At 34.1% G+C, this 22,791-nt stretch overlaps 1 protein-coding gene across 8 annotated transcripts in view; it reads right to left on the bottom strand.

Annotated features, from left to right (window-relative positions):
* Window positions 1–22,791, bottom strand: part of LOC117178007 (UDP-galactose transporter senju) — a 315,812-nt gene that overhangs the window by 159,433 nt on the left and 133,588 nt on the right. For 4 of the 8 annotated variants that reach the window (XR_004467779.1, XR_004467780.1, XM_033369187.1 and 1 more), the window contains exons 5-6: window positions 8,119–8,274; window positions 7,889–7,951 (exon numbers count right to left, since the gene is read on the bottom strand). Coding sequence is in view for 6 of the 8 variants with exons in the window: in XM_033369187.1 (XP_033225078.1) it covers window positions 7,889–7,951; window positions 8,119–8,274 (219 nt within the window). In the remaining 2 variants the exon portion in view is untranslated. Of the gene's footprint in view, window positions 1–7,250; window positions 7,952–8,118; window positions 8,275–22,791 lie in introns of those variants that run through there. The other 4 variants (XM_033369188.1, XM_033369183.1, XM_033369185.1 and 1 more) reach the window with 1 other exon arrangement.

Raw genomic sequence — 22,791 nt, 5'->3', positions numbered from 1 at the left:
AAAATTTAAAACTGTTTGTATTTTTCAAAGAGAACATTTTAAACTAAATTAAAAAATATATTTTTAATTGTTATAAAGATTTTTTATGGATAGCTAATAAATTAGCTCTTGGAGCCCTTTGAATATAAAAATGGAATCTCCCTTAGTTTTCGAGAAATAATTGAAAACGTAGAGTTCAGACTCGTGGTTGCTGGACATGTCATGTCAAAGCGTACGTTCTTAAATATTTTTGATAAAAACTAAGAGAAGTCCTTTTTTTTACATTATTAGGGATTCTAAAGGGGATTTTAAGCTATATATTTAAAAAATGGAAGAAAATAAAGTATGGATTTTTTCAAAAATTCTTTTAGAAAAATCCAGAAAGTTTTTGAATTTTTTAAAAATATTTCTTAAAAACTGCATCTATATGTGACTAATTACAAAAATACATCCCAATATGACCAAAATCACCAAAGTTATGATAGTTCAATGATAGAACCAACATGTTCTTTTTTGGATATCTCTCAAGTTTTTAAATTTTTTAAACATTATTTTAGGGCTTTTCTTTCAAAGCTTAAGAGATATTACTACCAATAAATTAAATTCATAAGATGATTCCATGGACTTGCTCTTTTACATCACTTAATTCTTTTCGAATTTATAAGTATTCTCTTCATCTTTGGCTTATTTTTGGTAGAAAATGTCATAAATACTTTAATCAAAGGTTTAAACAATACAAAACACCATAAAAAACTAAAACCTATTTTCTTTTCGGTGCGCTTCATAAAAAACTTTTCATGAATTTGTCTACTTCAGCTTCCGAAGTTGCATTGTTGATGCGCATATTATTTCTGTATGATACTCTTTTTTTTAAATATGCGTTTGGAAATACCGATTTTATCGGTATGTAAATAGAGAATATTTGGAAAATGCTGCATTTGAATAAAATCGTCATGTATAGCTAACAATATTTTGAACTTATGAGGGCTTTCTATTGATAGTTGTAAAACAATTTAAAAATGGACAAACCTATATAAATCCAAAACCGTGCTTTTAAAATGTTGTCTTTCGAGATGATTTAAAAAAATGAAAATTCAAAACAAGTAGGCGGTGGGTTTAACAAATTTTCACTCCTTGTATTTCTTTTCAATTTTTTCCTACCTTTTCTTAAAGAGGAATTGGCATTAGCCAAAAAATTTCAACTTCGTTTCAAACATATAAACTTTCTATTTTATACAATCTGTCATCACATGAGAAAGTGTTGCTGGATGAAAGACGTATTATATGGGCGGCTGAAAGTAAAAGCGGCACATATAAAATTTGGGACATACTGATTCTCCGAGTAAAAACGAAACAAACGAGCGCGCGGCTGGAGGGAGTGGATGTACGCACAACTGTTAGGCGGGGATAGAGGCTCGAACTGTGCCCGACTTTGGATTATCATTTGATCAAGACTCAAGAGTCCCAAATCAAAAACAATAACAAAAAAGCAAAATACAATAGTTTTCAAAAAATAAATGAAAACCGCTATTCTGATTACAAATTTAATTAATCTAATTATTACTTTTCATGGAAAAAATCTACATTTTTAATAACTGAAAATCAAAGTTTTTTTGGAATTATAAATTACAATTACTCAAAGCGAAATATGAACAAAACTGTGTAATGATGAAGTAATATGCGTAACGTAGTTCACCAAAGGATAAAAATGATGAGCAATGTTAAAAAATGTTTTATAAATAAATTTTGATGCCTGACAGTCTTTTTGAACTTGCGTTAGAAAAAGTAGCACAGCATTATTTAATTTAGAAAAACCACGAGCTGTAAAGTTACTCCGTATCATAAAGAAGAGCTGTCTAAAGATGCGAAAATAGAGTAATGTGTATTTTGCAACAACTCGTATAAGCAAACGTACGACCGAGCTCCCTAAACCATAGATTTTTTATTTCATAATTTCCCATTTTTTATTTTATTTCGTTATTTTTATGTTCGAATATTTCTTTATTTAAAACCGGTCAAAAGCACTCATATCAAATGGGCATACACGTAAAAAATTAGTCCGTGTAGGCGACAAGCACACAACGAGTTTGTTTCAACAATTAAAAAATATGTTAAATTACAAATTTTACTATTCATCTTCATGAACAGTATCATTTATTCGAAAAATAATGCATCTTCAGGATTGACAGGGGGAAAAGTGTTTAAAACAAATAAGAATTTTTAAGTAAACTGAAAATTAGTTTTAAAATACTTCGCCGTGAATGTGACAAGAACCTTGTCTCGTAATTCGAATTAGTAGTATTTCACTGTAAGTCAGTGAGACACTTACATCAATCAGTTTCCGGGCAAAATACAAGGGGATTGGTTCTAGTTAAAAATTGTACATAAATAATAATAAACAATAAATAGCAAATAATGAATAATTATAAATACAGGTATAACATTAATATTGTCAAAGATTTCACAATGATTTCAATAATTTCACAAATATTACCAAATATTTCTCAAAGATTTGCAAGGATTTCCAAAATATTTGACTAAGATTCAAATGATTTCTTAAAGATTTCAAAGATTTCACAAAATTTGCAAATATTTTAGATCGGTTTAAAAGAGTTTACAAATGCTTCATTGGTTTCCCAAAAATTTCACGAAGACTTCAATTATTTTATAAAAATTTCCGATATATTTCAAATATTGTACAAAGATTTCAATAATCTCGCAACAATTTCAATAATTGCAGAAATATTTCAAAAATATTACAAATATTGTTGAAACATGTCTATTATAAATATTTCGCGAACATTTTGGATAGATTTAAAAGATTTTACAAAGAAATCAATGATTTCCCAAAGATTACAATAATTTCACAAATATTAACAAATATTTCAGAAGCATATCCAAAATTCCAAAGATTTCCAAAGATTACAGAAAGATTTCAATGATTTCCCATAGATATCAAACTTTTCAAATAATTCGCAAAGATTTTGCATAAATTTGAAAGATTTTACAAAGAATTCAATAGTTTCAAAAATATTCTTTAAACATTTAAAATATTTCTTAATTATTTCAGAAAGATTTCGCAAATATTATAATGATTTTCCAAAGATTAAAAGAATCTCGCTAAGATTTCAGATATATCTAAATATCATAAAGACTCTAATGATTATTCAAATATAAGAGAAAGATGTTAATCATTTTTACCAATATTCTCAAATATTTCAAAATATTTCGAATATTTCGCAAAAAATTAACAAAGATTTTCGATGCATTTAATAGATTTCGTAAATTTCGTAAATATTTTCAAAGGTTTTTAATGACTTCCACAAGATTTCAAAGATTTTAAATATCTCGAAAAGATTTCGGATGCATTAACAAGATTTCAACGGTTTTGCAAAGATTTCACAGAGATTACAATCATTTTTTTTAAATACAAAAAACTGATATCCCAATGATTTCACAAAGATTTTAATAATCTCACAAATGTTTCAAAAATATTTCAAAGATTTTCAAAGAAATCAGAAAGATTCCACAAAGACTTCAATGATTTCGCAAAGATTTCATAGAGATTTCAATCATTTTTACAATTATTACCAAATACTTCAAAAAACTTGAAAGATTTCGGATAGCTTTAAAAGATTTGAGAAAGGCATGTATGATTTCTCAATGATTCCACAAAAATGTCGAGAGTATACAAATGATTAAAAATATATTTAAAATATTTCCAAATATTCCGGGAAGACTTCTCAAATATTTCAATTATTTCTGAAAGACTTAAAAAATGTCGTTCATATTTTATACATATTGCAATAAAATTATAAAGATTTCGAAGATTTCACAAATGTCTCAAATATTTCGTAAAGATTTCGGATAGATTCAAAAGATTTAACAAAGACTTCAATGACTTTTCAAAAAAAAAAAAAAAAAAGAATGATTTCGCAAAGATTCTTAACAATCTCACAAAGATTTCAATGATTTCCCAAAGAAATAACAAAGATTTTAAAGGTTTCGCAAAGATTTCAGATAGATTTAAAAGATTTTACAGGTTTCAATGATTTCTCAAATATTTCAACAGTTTCACAAATATTTCCAAATATTTCACAAATATTTCCAAATATTTCACAAATATATCCAAATATTTTAAATATTCGAAAAAGATTTCGATGATTTCCTAAAGATATGGATTAAAAAGATTTCACAAAGACGTCAATTATTTCACAAAGATTCTAGGTAGATTTTTTGGAAAAATTCAAACTATTCGATGAATTTAATCATTCGATCTCAAAGGGGGCAAATGAATAATTAGCCCTTCACTAGGTGATTTCTGTGGATGACAAAGACGACTTTTAAAAAACTTTTTCAGCAATAATGATTATTATACGGTGAAATTAAAGCTTTGAATTATTTTAAAACTCATTCTCAGTTTTTTTAACAATTATTATTGTATTAGACAATTTTTTCCCCTGTCAATCCTGAAAATGTATTATTTTTCGAACGAATGATACCATTTATGAAGGTTATAAGTAATATTTTTTATTGAAAATATTTTGAAAGTTTTAAAACAAATCTTACATGTTTCATTTTTTCCCCTAATAAATAATTAAAATTGAATTTATGGGAAAGATGGAGAAAATTGTATATTTTCGAATCTCTCACACAATGTCGTATGTCGCAAAAAGCTCATTTAGAGTGCTGAGAGTGATTTTTGGAGCATAAAAAAAACCTTCTTAGATAAGGTATTGAATTTCAGAATCAATTAGCCTTATAGCAAGCTTTTCTTTTAATCGAATTTTCTTTGTTGATAAAACAAACTGAAACTCTTGGAATGCAAGATATGCATGCCATTTTTTAGGGTGCAAATGCATTTTTTTGTATTGTTTTTTGTCTATTGTATGTGTACGTACATATAAAGAGAGTCCTTTTGACCTTTTGGTTAAAGAAATATTCGAAGACAAAAACAACGAAATAATATGAAAATCGGAAATTATGAAATAAAAAATCTATCGTTTAGAGAGCTCGGTCGTACGTTTGCTTATACGAGTTGTTGTAAAATACACATTATTGTGTTTTCGCTTCTTTAGACAGCTCCTTTTTACGACACGGAGTAACTTTGCCGCTCGAGGTTTTTCTAAATTAAATAATGATGTGCTACTTTTTCTAACGCAAGTTCAAAAAGACTGCCAGGCATCAAAATTTACTTATAAAACGTTTTTTTTTTACATTTCTTACCATTTTTATCCTTTGCTGAACTACGATACGCATATTACTTCATCATTACACAGTTTTGTTCATATTTCGCTTTGAGTAATTGTAATTTATATTTCCAAAAGCTTTGATTTTCAGTTATTAAAAATGTCGATTTTTCCATAAAAAGTAATAATTAGATTAATTAAATTTGTAATAAGAATAGCGGTAATCATTTATTTTTGTAAACTATTGTATTTTACTTTTTTGTTCTTGTTTTTGATTTGGGACTCTTGAGTCTTGATCAAATGATAATTCAAAGCTAGGCAAGGTTCGAGCCTCTATCCCCACCTAACAGTTGTGCGTACATCCCCTCCCTCCAACGCGCGCTCGTTTGTTCCGTTTTTACTCGGAGAATCAGTATGTCGCATTTTTGTTCCGATTTTACTCGGAAGATTTGTTTGTTCCCTTTTTACTCCGAAAAATTTTTGTTCCATTTTTACGCGCAAAATTTATATGTCCCGTTTTTACTTTTAGCCGCTCATATATGGATATGTACTGTAGAAAACTTTTGAAGGCAGATTTATAAATTTAACATAATAGTAATAATTACTATTATTTTGCGTAACATGAATTCATTAGAATACAAATGTTTTGCTTCATTATTTTATATTAATCATTTATTTTCATTTATACGTAAATATATTTCGGTTCTAACTTCTAAGGTCATTTCTTTTTCGTAAGGCTTCAGCTGATAAATCTCGGTATTTCTTTTATAAAAGATATGCTGAAATATTATTTCAATTTCCTGTAAAATATTTTTCATTTAATTATGGCCTTTCGCAACAATGGCGGGATAATGTTACCACCAGAGAAGTCACTAGTGACTTTTTTTCTGAATCTTATGACAACTATGTGACTATTGAGACTAGTGACTGTGTTAGCTGGGATGTTAGATAACACAAAGATATAATACTTCCCAGTTGAAGATCCCTCTTATAATCCTCTTAGAATCCCTACCGATTTAGGAATTTAAGGTTTCCTACGATTTTTCAAAGATTCCGATTTATCAAATGATGGTGATCTAGTTTAAGTGCTTCATAGATTTCACCTTTCTCTTGGTCTCCGTTCCAACTCCCTCAATAAAATAGTTTAGGGGTCTGGAAATCGTCGCAATATTTGGTTTCTTTGGTTTCTCCGAGACGTAAAAGAAAAAGGATTTTCTCGTCTCAAATAGTCTTCTTATATCGTTGATTAACGTATTACATTAATGCAGAAATGTTAGGTCATACGAGATGGATTACAAAAATACTATAACGTAGATACTGTTGTAAAATATATATTAAAGAAAAACCTTTGAAAACCGTATAAAATCTAGCGATAAAAAGCTATTATTGAATTTGTTCGTATATCTTGTACATTCGAGTTTTTATTTATTATTAAAGTTTAACGAAGCGTTCTTTTGAATATCGAAATCAATAAAAAAAAGACAAATAATGAGAAAGTTGATTCAAACAGGATTTATTTGCAGGCACTACTTTATAAAACTGAAAATATGCGAATTTTAATAGTTTGAAATAAATAGTCGAATATCAATTGTGCTATTAAATTGAACATAATTAGAAATCACAATTTGTTTGAAATAAAGATCATTAGTTAGTAGTTTTTTCTATAATTAATTAGGTAATGCATATAGGGACGGTGACTGACACTTGCGGCCGCTAGGGTTGCTATTGCGCGTGGAGATCACAAGACAACGGTTCCAATGGTGGTGAAGTCTGCTGTTCGAATTACATCAGTCCATCAAAACGCAGCTTTGAGGTGATAGCTTACACCACTATTTTTGAAATGCCGGGTGTAGAAGTAGCATTTGGGTGTAACAATAGAAGAGCAAATCGCTTTCCAAATAACAAAAAAGTAAGGACACCTTAGATAATGCCTTGTGCCTGCATAAAAGATATATCTCCACTCACGTTGCTGTCCTCTAAGCTGACCTTAACAAGTCGTCGTCTTCATACACATTGCAAACTGATTTCCTATCAAAATCGACTGTACAATATTAGTGCTAGCCAGTGATATGTAACACGTCATTTAATATAACAAGACTTTATTTTCAAGGATACATTTATAGTAAGTGATATAGGTTTAATTTAAAAATGGCTAATCGTGAGAAGTGAATCTGTTCTAGCAAAATATTTCTTTCTTCAAAATTTTGTAGCTGTTAAGAATTTTCAGTTGCTAATTATTCATTACCAAAAGGTACAAATGCATTTATGTTTATGTTTTCTCTAAAATTTTTACTTTTTTACACTTCATTTCCTTTTAGATTACATGTTTCTTCATTTGAATCTTCACGTGTTCTTGTGTAAACATTTTGAATTGGATTTTGTGAATATAAAATAATCGCGTAACTGACGATGCCTATGGCGAGGGCAGTATTCAAAGTAATAGGAATACCAAAAATAAGCCAGCAAAGGATCGCTGTAAACACTAGTTCTAAGGCACTGGCAAAACTTTTTACAATAGAGTTTAGATTTTTAAGAAAAAAACTCGTGACTATACCTATTCCAGCATTATTTGACATAATCATAATTACCATTGGTTGCATCAAAATACTAGAACCTGCATTTTCGAAGGTTTGCATTATATTCCCTTGTATAACAAGGATCGTTATGTTACAAAGAATACTGTCAAGATACATAAACATATTTTGTAAAAACATATTTACATTTGCTCCCTCGCTCTTCAATAGGTATTCGTTGTAGACACCAGCTAGGCATGAGCATATAGTCTGTAAAAAGAATATCAGAGACATTATTAGAGTGATTGTGTGACGTCAGGCCTTAAATCACAGAAATGCAGATAGTAGAAAAATATAAGCTTCGATGTTGCTGTTCATAATATTTTTACGTTCCCATCGATCATGAATTAAGATAAAATATTCGTCGAAATACTTGCCTGTACAAATATGAATAGAATATTGACGTCTATCTTAAAATTCGTATCTGAAAAACTTGAATAAAAATCAAAGCTTAAGTGTTTTATCATACATCCAGCAGTTAGTATGATCAGTGATATCCATTGTTTCGTAGCTAATTGCTTCTTAAATATCACCTAAAAATACAAATAAAAATTGAAATGATTCAGAATCAAACTTAAAATAACTTAATTGCAAAAATAAAAACCAGTTTTCTATTAAGAACAGAATGGACAAAGAAGAAGAAAACAGTACCATGCCTAAAAGTTGTATGATGGGCCCCTATGGAAATGATCGATTTATATCTAGCTTTTGCGTGCGACCAAATAGGTTTGAAATATTTAATAGATGTCTTTTGTTTAATTTGGTCTTTCGAAATGGCATGTACTGTATCGCTGCTGACTTTTAAACACGATAACTAGCTATTATCTAGGAAAGTTTTAACAAAAATCTGAAATTCAAACCACATAATCTTTAAAATCTTAACGATTTTTAGTACCGTGTTTCAGTCAGAGATCATCGCTTCTCAAAGCTGGACGGATCTGGTATCTAATGTTCAAAATAGTTTAAACCCTTTCATTCTTTACGAACTTGGATGTGCTTTGACATTTTATTTAGTAACTGACTGCTAATAATTTCTAAAATAAAAGAACTTACAAATTTTTACAAAACAACGGACTTTCGAATATCCCAAACAGTATATACTAGATCCATCCGGCTGTGCGATAGCGGTGGATTACGACTCATTCTGGACATTCACATGTCTCGGGAATCATATCTCAGCAACTGTCATCTGTGGAAATGACGCTCCTTGTAGAACTGCCGTAAATCACACTTATGGCCGCGTCTGATGCCTCAAGATGGGTAGCCACAGGGCACCTCGCGTGTCTTCAGGAGAAGGAACGACCCAAGGAGGATAGCCTTCGCAGCCATCTCGCAAGTAGCTCATCATGTTTTTAGAACATGGGTATGACATTGAGATTTCAAACAAGTGATAAGTTTCACACCTCCGAGAGCGCCAATTACAAGGACATTTACTTCAGCCAAATATTTTAGATACAGTCACTGCATCTTCCTTTTAAGTTCTTGATACCTCACCTTCTTTTCCTTCTCTTTCGCAGTGATGTTGTAGTCGGCTAGAGTAAAAACTCGATCATGAATATAGTCTATTTTCTGAAATCTTGAAGAACGATGTCAGGCCTTAAGTGTACAATTGGGAAAGCAGTCCAAAAAGCGTAGTTCCAGCCAAGTTGGAACTTCTCGTTTTGGACAGTTGACTTTATTTCCCTCGGAGCCTTCAGACTTGGAACGATAAGATTAAGACAAAACACAATAAAAGATCAATGTTTAAGATTAACAGTGGGTTATTAACAGCCGTAGCCCTCATGAGGGCTGTTGGAGATTTGACGTGATCCTCAGTCCAGGTATGGCTTCACGGCGTAGTAGAGAGTATTTTTGGAAGCACGGCATTCGACACTTGTGAGAACGGTTAATCAAAACGAGTCAGTTAACCTGGACCAGTGGTTATCTGAACGAGCGAGTGAAGACTGGCTACGGGATGTGCCCTTAGGGGATTCCGTCTTGTTTCCTGTGCGGCCCGGAATCCCTTTTGTGCAGGGCCGTGCCTAGTTCCACGCTATGGTAAAAATTCTCTTACAAAACATCATCCTACATAGGGGCACCTTTCAGGGCGAGACAATGAGCCTTCGGGTCTTTGGCATCACACGTCGAGGGATACACAAAAAAGGTCGGTATTGACTCTCAAATTGTCATGTGTGCCAAAATGTATCAAAAGAGAAAACGAATTACGAACATGCCCAGGGACCCTGAACTTGTGGACATACGTGATTGATGATCTTCACAGTAGAGGAACCTATACATACTTGGACGTGCCTGTGAACCGCATGCAGAGCATAAATCAGTGAAGGATTCTCTTCGAAGCAGATACAAGCATCTTCGGCAGATTTGGTCTTCGAATTTTTCGGCATTGAACAAAGTATCTGCGACTAACATACTTTCTTCTTCTGGGATAGTTCCATGGGCAAAATACGATCTCACGACCTTCAATATCGCTATTTCTTAAATCATGCACATCAATTCGCCTATTCAACAATTATACACCTTACGACATTAAAACGGGTATGATCCTCTAAATCTCCAATGTTTTCATAAAAAATTATTCTGGGCATAGCTGACATCGTTAAAACTGGAAGAGATCATCTCATCTAAAGGGTCTGGAAACACGAGATGATTGGCAAAGGAGTATTCTTTTACAAAGCCGCGGAGCAGGCATCTGATACTTTATGGCCTGAATTTTAACATCTGAGGTGAGGAAAGTGCATTACTTACTGTAGCAGTCTCGCTTCTGAAACCCTAAGGAAAGAACGGAAAATTTCAGTACTTAATTCAGGTACAGAGGATGTTCTTTCCACCTCAGTATATCACAGAAAAAAGAAATAAGGATATAGATGTAAGATTTTATATAAATATTGGTAAATAACTGTCAATAGTAAGGATAAGATTTTATAAAAAATATATAGGCGGAATGCCAGTCTGTCGTTGTGATTTTATCGTATTCTGTGGCCACCGGTCTCACGGTTTGGATACGTTGCTACAGGTGTGATTTAGCGGTGTTCTACTGGGTTACCCTTCTTTCCTTTACCTCTAAGTACATATTTAATCCATACTTATATGGTCGCAATGTTGTTATAAAAGTTCTTGCTGAATTAGTTACGCTTTACGCGAATCCTTCAATATAGTAACTGTATTATTTTCTCTATCTTCTATTCGTTTGCTTTAAGATGTGGTTACCGCATCCATGAGTATACTTTTATTTTAAATTATTTTTGAATTGATTATTAATATAAAATTTACATTTTTTTCCATTTTATTTCAATCAATGCAAACTATTAGTAAACTGATAACTTAAACTAATTTTTTGTTTCTTTTAATAATAGTTAAAATGCATCCTAAATTGGATAATAATTATTCTAATGAATAATAAAATCATAATAAAAGTAACCTTGTCAGCTCCAGGAATTATCGCGAACACGTGTTACATCAAGACATGATTGACCGGTGCTGATTCTGTGCTGATGCCAACTAATCCATCGAGCAAATTATTGATGGCTGTCGCGTAATAGCTCAGACAGACTAAACGCACAAACATAATAATGTAGCAAGCATTATACATCAACAATATTTTAACAAATTTAGACGCGTTACAAGTCAAAGAGGCAGAAGATTGGAGCGAAATAAATAAAAATTCCTTGAGATCTTCTTTCAAGAAAATAGCGATAATTTTTAGCTAGGTGTTAATGGTACAAGTAATTATTTTTTAATTAAGCTGATATATCATCAGAGATGGTAACCTTACCGACAGTAGATCAACCCTCCAAACCATGAAGACAGAAAATTCACATAACATCGATTAAGTTAAGAATCTTCGATAACAGAAAATATTAACGTCTTAATCAGACTAGATGGAAAATAATATATTCAAATTAAAATTATTTCTTGAAAAAAAGATCCTACTCCATCTTCACTCCATTGGGAATCGAACAACAAAGCTTCTGATTTCCAGTCAGGTGCTTTTCTAATTAAGCTATTAGAGGGATCAGAATAAGAACTATTAATTCAGCAGATTAATTAAAAAATACTTACTTCTACCATTAACACCTAGCTAAAAATTAGCGTTATTTTCTTGAATTAAGAGTTCTTAATCTGCTCCTGTCGCTTTATACGAGGGATCGCCAAAGGCGTGCAGCTCGCACACGTCCGAAAACCAACCCAACAATCGCGGTGTGGTCAGTGACGAAAGTTCTGGCAGTTTGTTGCGGAGCTTCACCTAGGTCCTGACATAGTCGTCAGGCAGATATTGATCCCAATTCTGTTTAAGAGCCCGCATACTCTGCATGAAAATTTTAGCCTAGGCTTATAACGGAGCCAACCATCTAATCGGATTAAAGATATGAGCAACCGCAATGAAAACAGCCCTCTTAGTCACCAGTCAGCTCTGCTGTTAGATAAATCTGAAAACGGAAGCAATCAGAAGTTGGCTGCAAAAAGACCCCCAATACTCTGAAAGTGGGATCCTGATCAGAAGGAAAATAAGTAGAGGTTACTCTGAATTCAGGTGTAATTCCTTGATTTGAAAGTTATTTCTTAATAGTGAAACCTCCTGCTCTTAGCAAAAGTCCACCTGTCGACTATTTTCTCGTGCTTCCTGTGATGAATCGACACCTGAAAGAACGTCATCGGCGTAAATCTTTTACCTTAAGATATCAGTCGCAAGAAGGTATGCGTCACCCTCAATCTCAGCAAGTTGATGGAGATTTCGTATCGCCAGTTAGGGCGATATAGTGAAACTGAAAGTGACAGTCTTCAGTCAAAATGTGTGAATTTGTCTATACACTCCTTTTATTTAAACTATTAATCAGTTTATAAATCTATGTTGCAGTCTACTTAATACTTTCCATAAAACTTCATCATGATTTCAGGACAATTAGGAACATTAACATACAGGTTCGTTCTAAGCCCCAAGATCTGGCTGAAATAGATGCCTCCCTGCGTGAGGATATCTCGCAGAAATCCGATCTCTGGAACATCAATTCCTCAGTTTATAGTGTTGCGAAAGCTTATACTACAGAATGCTTTTCGTGTTCAGTGTGTGATTGACTACATAACATATGGTAGAACGTTCACGGAAATGGTTCAAAAGTTCACCCAAATATTGAGGACCTTCAATCGCCAACTGAGCAAGTCAAAGCTGCTGACATTCAAGCAACATATTGCTGACAAAATACAGATGTTATCTGACGTTGTTTATGTCAAAAATCCACCCAAGCTCAACGAGGTACAGACTTTTCGAATAGAGTTATACAAGATCCCGAAAACATTGGAGTTGAAAAAAGATACTGATAATATAATTCACTTTGAGTAGTTTTGGGACAACCTTATAATATTTAAGGAGCAGTGTCTATGAATCCTTGGTGAAGAGGCGAATAAATCAGAGTCGGATTCGAAAAATTTTTCTGCTGCAAAAGCAGATGGTATCCAAAACTTCTGGTGGAAGAAGTTTACTTCTACATACCAACATCTGGCCCACATATTCACCGGATATTTAAAGTGGGAAATGTCGATACTGCAGTGGTTGGTGTTGTTACGCACTATATTCCTACCGAATAAAGGCAATTTTTCCAACCCAGAGAATTACAGGCCAATAACTTGTTTGAACACAGTGTTTAAGATTTTTACAACGGTCCTAAACAACACGATTGTTCGAAGAACTGTGTGAAGAAAGATGTACGAACAACGTGGCTCGCAAAAAGGTGTATAAGGATGCCGAGAGAACCTGCTAATTCAAAGGTGCGTCTGAAATTACACAGCAGCCCTTTAATCCGTTCTTTCAATAGCCTGGATTAACTACCGAAAATCTTTCGACTCAAGCTATCATAGACTTATCATCTGTCTGTTGGATAGCTTGAAGGTTCATCAATATATAGTGAAATGCATAGAGATATTGATGTCCCTTTGGAAAATTAGAATTACTATTTCATCTGGAAAATATCGAGTGACAACGAACAACATCGCATTCCATAAAGCCGTATTTCAGGGTGACACCATGAGTCCTCTGCTTTTTTAAATCATATTTCTGCCGCTGTGTCTCGCATTACCATATTATTCTGGATTTTCTGTGGCGAAGAATCATTGCGAGAATAATATCACTTAGGCATGCTATATGGATGATCTGAAGACACAGTATACAGGAGAGATTGGTATGGACTTTGGATTGGACAAATGTGCAAAAATTCAGCTGAAGAAAGGAAAGATTATTAGCATTCACGAGGACCTTCAGCTTGTAGATATAAGTCGTATTAGACATCTTGACACTGGAGAGATCTATACGTACCTGGGCGCACCTCAAAGCTGCATTCAGGACGCAACATCAATGTAGGGGTCTCTCCGAAGCAGATACAAGCATCACGCCATCAAAGTAGACGCGGACTTCTGAATCTCCAATGCCTTCATAATCGAATTATTCTAAGTACAGCATACACCATTGCAAATGGCACAGAGCCTCTTCGGAAAATGGTCGGAAACCACGAGATGGTTAGAAAATGGGCGTTCATTTACAAAGCCGTAGATCAGGCGGCCACGAAAAGCCTTGGCCTGGAATTAAACATCAGAAGTGAGGAAAGTGTATTATTCCATCTAGATAATTCATTTCTAAAGGCCGAAGTGAAGAAAGCAGAAGTTAAAATATTCCGCCAAGAGCTACTTGACAAGAAAATGCACGGAAATTTTCACAAAAATCCAGAAGAACAGTCCTTGTCAAAAAAACCGACTTTTGCATTTGTCAGATCATCAGAGCTTAATTTAGGTACAGAGAGTTTCATTTTAAAGTAATTTTTAACGTTAAAGTCATTTTTAAGTAATTATCCTTGATACCAGTGTGCCGATAATATGCCAAGGCACTTGCGAGATGAATGCACAGAGCTGTCACCCTTGGATCGCTTCGTGTCCTCAATACACACAAGGGTTTCGCTGGTCTGTTTCGTTGTGATTTCATCATGTTCTTGTGACAACCCAAATTACGGCCGTGAGACGTGGTCATAAGTGTGATTTATCGCGGTTCTACTGGGAGCCAGTGTCATTTTTAGATGACGTTTGCTCCCAGTAGGATCATCTGGTGGCTGTTTAACCCTTTTTTTATATACTGTTCTTTTGTATATACTATAATTTTGTATTAAATGCTAATAAAGTTAAAACTCCAAAATCTGATTTCTAACTTGAATTGTTCTCTCCCCTCCATCCTCCACTCTTGTGATCATTTTAATACATAAAATGAATTTCCAACTTTGCGTAAAGTGCCTGGATCTCATGGATCCTTGCCACCTAACCTTAATTCATTGTAAACACCATCGGCACAAGAAGGTGTTATCTATTGGCTTTTTTCTATAGCTCCTTCGTTTAGTCTCCTCTGCTTTTTTCCTTCTCTTTCTCTATTACCAATGTAGGCCAGTCAACGAAGCTGAAGTAAGGTTCTCAAATTGAAATAAATTATAACAAGCTACATAATTGTTAAAACCCTTCCATAGGGGGTCTTATATCTCATTCCAAAAATCAGTAAAATAGGGGGGGGGGGGAGTACTTAAGGCGCCATCTTCTACCATGATGGCTTAGTTCACACTTACTTCCCGCTTTTTTACAGTTTCTCCAGAAAAATGATTTGACCATTATTCAGCAAAATCTAAGATCAGAAGTTAATTAATTAATCACCCTGGTCAACACAATAGCACCTTTCATTCTACACGCCTATTAAACGCGTTTTTCTATCAGAAAAAAATACATCATTACTGATTTTGGCATTAGAGCATTCCAAAGGTGCTCTAATAATTCTATAAAAATTCGGCAATCACCAGATTAAAGTTAAGCTGACAATTAAGCTCGGAAGTTGACAGTAATTTTTTTCACGCAAATTTAACTATTCCAGCTAAATAATGGTAATTGCAAATTAAAGTGCTGGAGTGAACGGAAAAACGTTGAGAAAAAATTTTCGCTATCGTTAAACGTTCTTCTCTCTAGTTTCAAACGGACATATATTGTCAAAAATTCGTATTACATCCCAAAATGTTGTGCTTTAAAATTTACGCCTAGCGTCAGGCAACTAGACTTACGCAATATAAGACAAACCGCACCGGTCGATTATAAGCAGGCGTCTTAGTGGATTCTTTATGTGAAATTTAATTATGGTAACTGTGCTTTAATCGGAACAATAGAAACCACAGGGTATTTTACACATCTGTCACAAAGTAATGTACAACATAAATAGTAAGTGAAAGAACATACATAGTCAGACAATGCAGCAATTACAAGCGTCTGACTAAATATATAGAAATACGGATAAGTATCACCTAGAATAATTGTTCATGGAAGATCAAGAGAGGAGATGCGCGATCGCTGTCCGCCGCGGTAACTGAAATGCAAACAGTCACCGCATGTAATAACGAGAGTCGCGCGTATGAAATAACATCTCGCGGGTTCATGCTTTGAACGGGACATGATTTACTTTTGCATCGAATGTGATATGATTCACTTTTACATTGCGCGTGCCAGTGTTCAATTTTGCACCATACGTGCCAGGATTCACTTTTGTAACTCGCACGTGACTTTTATAAGAAGCTATTTCTATATAACCCCAGGAACGTCACTGTCAATTGTCTTTACGTATCCGGCAGTCATACACGGAAAAAACTCCCGCATCCGTAGAAGCAATGTTGTCTCGATCCTGGTACGTCGGGCGTTCACTAGTCGAATCAAGCTGGTCTCAAGAGAATTGATCTACCGTAGTTCCATTTCCAAACCGTTATAGGTCGAGCCGACGCGGTCAAAATTGGTTATAGGGTATTGTGTACCGACTCCATTCGTATTTTTTTTCGTTTACTGTTCACTTGATGTACGAATAACGAATCGTTTTGATAAAGTTGCGATTTCTATCTCATTGTGTCTGAAGAAATTCTGATTAAGCCGCGCACTTTAAAATTCAAGCTCATAATAGTTAATCTGTTCAAGCCTTGTACTAAAGTCCCTTTGATTTCTATCGTCGTAAATTGAGTATCGCGAATTATATCTACTGTGTTATACGTTCTTAAAAACATAACTCAAGAGAGGAATCGGTTGCTCATATAAGACGGAGTATCGCTCTACATCGTGAACAGTGATCGTTCATCCTTTCACAAAACAAACTAAATTACCTCAAAGTAATTCAACCAAACATTCGGTAGAGATCCGTCCCAGCTATAAGATATATACGCACATCCGATCGACTAAAAAACACCTCTCTTGCCCTTCTAAGCAAAGAAAGGTCCATGTAAGTTTAGATTTATGTAACTGTTTATCTTATCTACCATGTTTATAATAAATCATCTACTATCTTAACTACACTTCTGTTATTTGTAAACACTATTTTGACGCAGTTCGCATAAAGCTGATAACTGACAAATGTACCCACAAAAAAATAATTGGTCAGATCTTACCAGCCTGACACAATCAGCACACTGGTCTCCCTCATTTTAAACTTACTTCGACCTACCCTCGCCATTAGCTCGGGACTTGACAGCCTGAATTAACAACACCCTGACTTAACGTTGTATGCCTTCTTTTGAGCAAGATCCTACAAGTAAAGGGTTTGGAACAGCGAATATTTTTAACTTGTTGTTAAACATTCCGCGGATTTAAAGTTCTAATCAAAATTTACATTTTCGGTTTTAAATACCAAGTTTCTTCGAAATTATTCTCAAAAGGAAAGTCACAATACCTAACATAATTAATTGCCTTTTATTCCAAAGCAAATCATTCTGCAAAAAAGAACAGTTTAAATCCATTGTAATAATCTTTTTTTTTATGGATTGATCACACGTGAATGGAACTCCTACAATAGATTCACTCATTACAAACTCAGTCTATTTTAATATTAAAGAAAAGTTAAAATTATAACTTCAATTCATCAAACAGAAAAGCTAGCCAAAACATTTTTCAAATTTTAGTTTAAAATTAGTGTTTTAATCACACCCGATTCTAAAATTTTAATTCATATAATCAATTTATCCAGTCCCTGCCAACTCAAGCTGTCGCTGCAAATCTGGATGCAACTATAGACAACGAATCTATACATTCAAAATATTTCTCCTCGTTCTTAAACGAAGAGTAAGTATCTAACCTGTATTGCCGTCTCTACTGAACCACGGCGGCAGTCGGTTTTCAGTGATAGTTAAGCGTTACGATCATACCGTTTGCTTACGTTATAGCAATGCTTTCAAACACTCGCCGTTAATAACATTTACAGTATTAGTATTAGCATTTTAACGAATATCTGAATTAACGCGATTATAATATCACACCTTACAACAAAATTCATTTCTAAGGTGTTTTTATGAACTGAATACTTTCACATTTGTTGAGATATCTCTTCTCATTGCCATCACCTGTTTCGAAATAGTATTATAAAGTCACCGCAAAATTTCATAAAAATACTAGACAAGAAATCAGCATCAAATCAATTCACTCTTGGTGGGGATATTCATAACACACTAAGCGGGGCCATTATGACATCCATGGACGAGTGTTTCGCCAAAAAAGAAGGGGTAGTAAACATTACTACCTATGATGGGAACAATATGCCTGTTAGATATTTCATTCAGGACGTAATTAACGGAGAATCTTCATTATTAGCAAATCGCGAGAAATAATACCTTAGAGCTGTTTTAGCCTGGTTAAAGGCTGCGGCTATAGACAGCATTCACGGGAAAAACTTTGCAACCATAAGTGATTTAGTGAAGCTTACATGCAAATTCTACCATTAGAATGAGACGAGAAGAAAATTTTAGCGAATTCCTTGATCACATAATATTTATGAAATCAGGAACGCAATCTTGACAATACGCTACAAGTTATTATCATGAATCTTGATTTTCTCAACCTAGTTATTTAAGATCAAGGGACCGTTATCCTAGTCCACACGTTCGTTTTGCGACAATGCCTCATTCCTGTGAAAATTAAGATCACAAGTAACAACCACCAGGAATAATAAAGCGTTCTTATTCCCCTAGAGGTTCGACATTATAACGGATATTCCCATCAATACACAGAAGGAAACAATACACCAATCCGTTCACAATCTGCTAATCCAACAGAAAACGATACTCTAAACTGCAATTCAGCTCACCGCACAGACGCAGCGACGGGCGAGTTGAAAGACGAACATCAGACAAGCGTAAGAATCATAATGAAAGAAAAAGAATTTTCCATACCAAACTCAGCCGAGATTACCCAGTTTAGAAACTTTCATCCTCAAAATTTATAAAGAAAACAGCATCATTTTTAATAGATCCAAGAGCCGACGCTAACATTATCAAAATAAATTCACTTCAGACAAGAAAGAGTGGAAGTCTCATTCTGGCATAACACCCTAGTAACCCATTGCAATCCTAATAGGCATATCCCTTTTATCGACAAGGAGTCTAGCCTCGCGCGGGATCAAATTACGGACGACAATGGAACAGAATCAAGAAAATTTAATATAAAAGAAAAATCATTTTAAGTCGTTCCCGTAGGAGTTTTAAACCAAGATGTAAAGGAAGGGTATGTACCTTTAATAAAATCAACAGAGGGTTTGTTGATGGAAGAAGCAGTGGTGTCAAATTCCAACGGGGTATGCCATATTTATGCCGTAAGTTCTACCCAAGAATTGGAAATCGAAATAGATCCACAGAAACTGATTTCTTTTGAATATTATCAACTGTCAGTAGATGAATTAGACGAATACTCCACAGACGAAGATTACTTTCTACCTGAAGATAGAGTGGAAGCAATTTTAAAAATTTTAGAATTAAAACGTTTAAATCCAGAAGAATTGGATCATGTAACAGAAATAATCAACGAATATCCGAAGCTTTTTCATTTAAATGGAGAATATTTAACACTTGCGCACATAGTTAACCATAAAATACATACTAATGACGATATACACATTCACATACGCCCTTATCGATTTTCTTCCTCTCATAAAGAAGAAGCAAAAATTGTAATTGGAAGGATGCTAACGGAAGGTGCAATTAAAAATGCATGCCACGTAGATTAAATACCCTTTTTAATTTCTCATTATATTTCCCATATGCTAGTTAAATTTCTAAGGGACTTTTTCCGTCTATGGTAGTAAAAGATGTTAAGAATAAACGTCATGAATTAAGAGAAATGTTTGCGTTTAGCGGCAGATATGAAAATGTTTTTTTTAGAATTTAACTATGTGGTTAATAAGTCATAATTCTCTTTACAAATGCAATGGATTTAGTATAAAGTTAATCTATTTGGTTCAAGATTCTCCTGTTAAGTTGAAAACTTAAATTCAGTGAAACCCTTCAATAGCCCTCCCTTCTACAGCCATTCCGAGAATCTGTGGTTATCGCTCAGGCGTGAACAAACAAAAGCGGGGCGGGCTATAAAGAGTTAGTTCCCACCCACCGTCAGCCTATAGAAGAGTTTCACTGTACTTGGTTGAAAATCAATTCCTCTAAATAAAATAAAATTTAGACTAACATCGCATCCATTCTTTAAAAATTTTCTTTGGAAATTTATGTAATCTATTGAAAAATCGTATTTTTAGTAGAAAATTCAACTATTTAGTTAAAAATTTATGAATTTTGTTGAAAATTATAGATTTATATTTATTGAAAATTTGAATATTTTATTTTAGAAAATAATTTTAGGAGGATATTCAAAAAGATTTAGAAAGTTTTTCAAAGATGAATCTCGAAGGTTTTAAGGAGTTTAAAATTTTTAAAGTTTCAAAATGAAAATGATGTAACTTCTAATTTAAGAAGTGCTCAGTCAAACTAAAATGTTAATTTTCCAATTAAATTTTTTTTTAGCTTAAAATTGTTTTAAATGATATAATTTTTTTTAATTAAATTTTTATTCATTCATTTTCATTTAGTACATTCAAAATGATGACGTGGATTTATATTCTTGGAAATTCATCGTTAAAAATTTTTTGTTATTTGTTTAAAATTCATTTTATTTATCCCTCCCCTTTTTTCTTCTGAAAATTGATCTTTTGTATTTAATATTTCACGATTTGATTGATACATTTTTTGTTTCGTAAATTTTATAAATGCTAAAACTCTTATGATTTTGTTTTTACCAAAAAGTCATTGGGTTAACTTGTTTTGTTTTTCTGAGTACTAAGAACAGTCGTACGTAAAATCTCAAAGTCTAGTTTTTTTATACGAATTTATTCAAATTTTCGCTCGCATAGCTTCCTGTTATATTACCCGTGGTACCGCCGGCAAGAGGGTACTAAACCTTTGACTGGAACTACAGGCTTGTGTGGGTCCAGCAACAATTTCATACCCCCGATGGAGTTCCTGAAACTGCGTCGTGCTGGACCATCTTGAGTTATCGTAGGCTTTTAAATCAGGCTTTTAAGACTCGGATGTTTCTCTCTCTCACACATTTAAACGGGCATTGATATTTATGTTTATTTTCAAAGAATGAAGGTATTGAGAATTAATGCTAATTTTTATTCTCCACAGATTTAATTTCTAACTATTTATAAATTTTTTCCAAAGGAAAAGTTAGGATCAACCATGGCAAGGTTGATAGTGATCCGAGAATCAGCGACGATATATATGTGTATGTATGTATATATGTATATATATATCTATATATGTGTGTGTGTGTGTCTATTTCATTCCCTTTTACACAAACACACACAGAGAGTGAGAGAGAAACACGCACACACACATATATATATATATATATATTAAAAATTTGTCATAAGGACAACCGCAGGATTTCACCGGGAGGGGGTGCTAATCTGAAAAATTTCACCTGCTCGCAGCGCAATTGCGGTAAAATTTCAGCCACAACCACGTCTCACGACCGTGAGATAGGTGGTTACAGTCTGTAACGGAATCAATACGACGATCCGGCAAAAGTTTCGTGCACCCTGAGAAGACGGAGTGATCCAAGGATCATTTTTCCCGCAAGTGTTTTAGCATATTGTTGACACACAGGGATGCTCTTCAGGCTATTAACGAGTGAAAGCTTGACGCCTCCAAGAGCGCGGATGATAAGGACGATTAGTTTAACAGAATATTCCGAGTGAGCTAAATGCTCGGGGTGTGCATGTCACGCCCTGCAGCAATCATCGCGAATGTCTTGGCTGTACTTGAATGTGTACTTCTGTACTTGAATGTGGCCACGGTATGTTAAGGTGTAAATGACACCGCCTTGACATGCCAAAATGAAACCCTCCGAACCAGACTTCAATCCGGACGATTTAAGGAAAGCAAACGTTAGCTCACACGACATTGACTGATCCTCCATATTTCTGTGAAAGATACCGTGCATCCTCTTATGGAGGAGCTGTTCACGAAAGTTTTTCTCTTGTGCTTTCTTGATCCGGGCTTTCAGGAGTGAGTACTCAAGATAAATAATATTTGATGCATTTTGCTCACCCCTAATACTGAAGTTAAGTCCGAGTGTTTCAGCAGCCTCCTCCGCTGCTTTGTACAGAAACGCTCCTTTGCCCACTTCTTCGTGATGTCTGACCATTTTAAGAAGAGGGTCTCTTCCATTTGCAACTCTATGTGCTATACCCAGAATAATTCTGTTGTGAAGACATTCTAGACTCAATATTCCGCGACCACCTTGACGGCGTGCGATGTACAGTCGCGGAACGGAAGACTTAAGATGCATGCTTTTGTTCATGTGCATAACCTTTCTTTTCCCGATATCCATTCCAATTTATTTTATTTTCCATTCCATTCCAATATATATAATTAAAAATTTGTCATAAGGACAACCGCAGGATTTCGCCGGGAGCGGGTGCTAATCTGAAAAATTGCACCCGCTTCCAGCGAAATCGCGGTAAAATTTCAGCCATAACCACGTCTCACAACCGTGAGATAGGTGGTTACAGTCTGTAAAGGAATCAATACGACGATCCAGCAAAAGCCTCATGGAGCCTAAGAACACGGAGCGACCCAAGAACAACCGCCTTCTGCATTTTTCCCGCAAGTGTTCTAGCATATTGTTGACACGTAGGGATGCTTTTTAGGCTATTAGCAAGTGAAAGCTTGGCACCTCCAAGA

The sequence above is a fragment of the Belonocnema kinseyi genome, chromosome 8 (assembly GCF_010883055.1).
Source record: "Belonocnema kinseyi isolate 2016_QV_RU_SX_M_011 chromosome 8, B_treatae_v1, whole genome shotgun sequence".
NCBI classification, from domain to species: domain Eukaryota; kingdom Metazoa; phylum Arthropoda; class Insecta; order Hymenoptera; family Cynipidae; genus Belonocnema; species Belonocnema kinseyi.
Note: the sequence above shows the minus strand (reverse complement) of the source record. Positions and strands in the feature narration are given on the sequence as shown.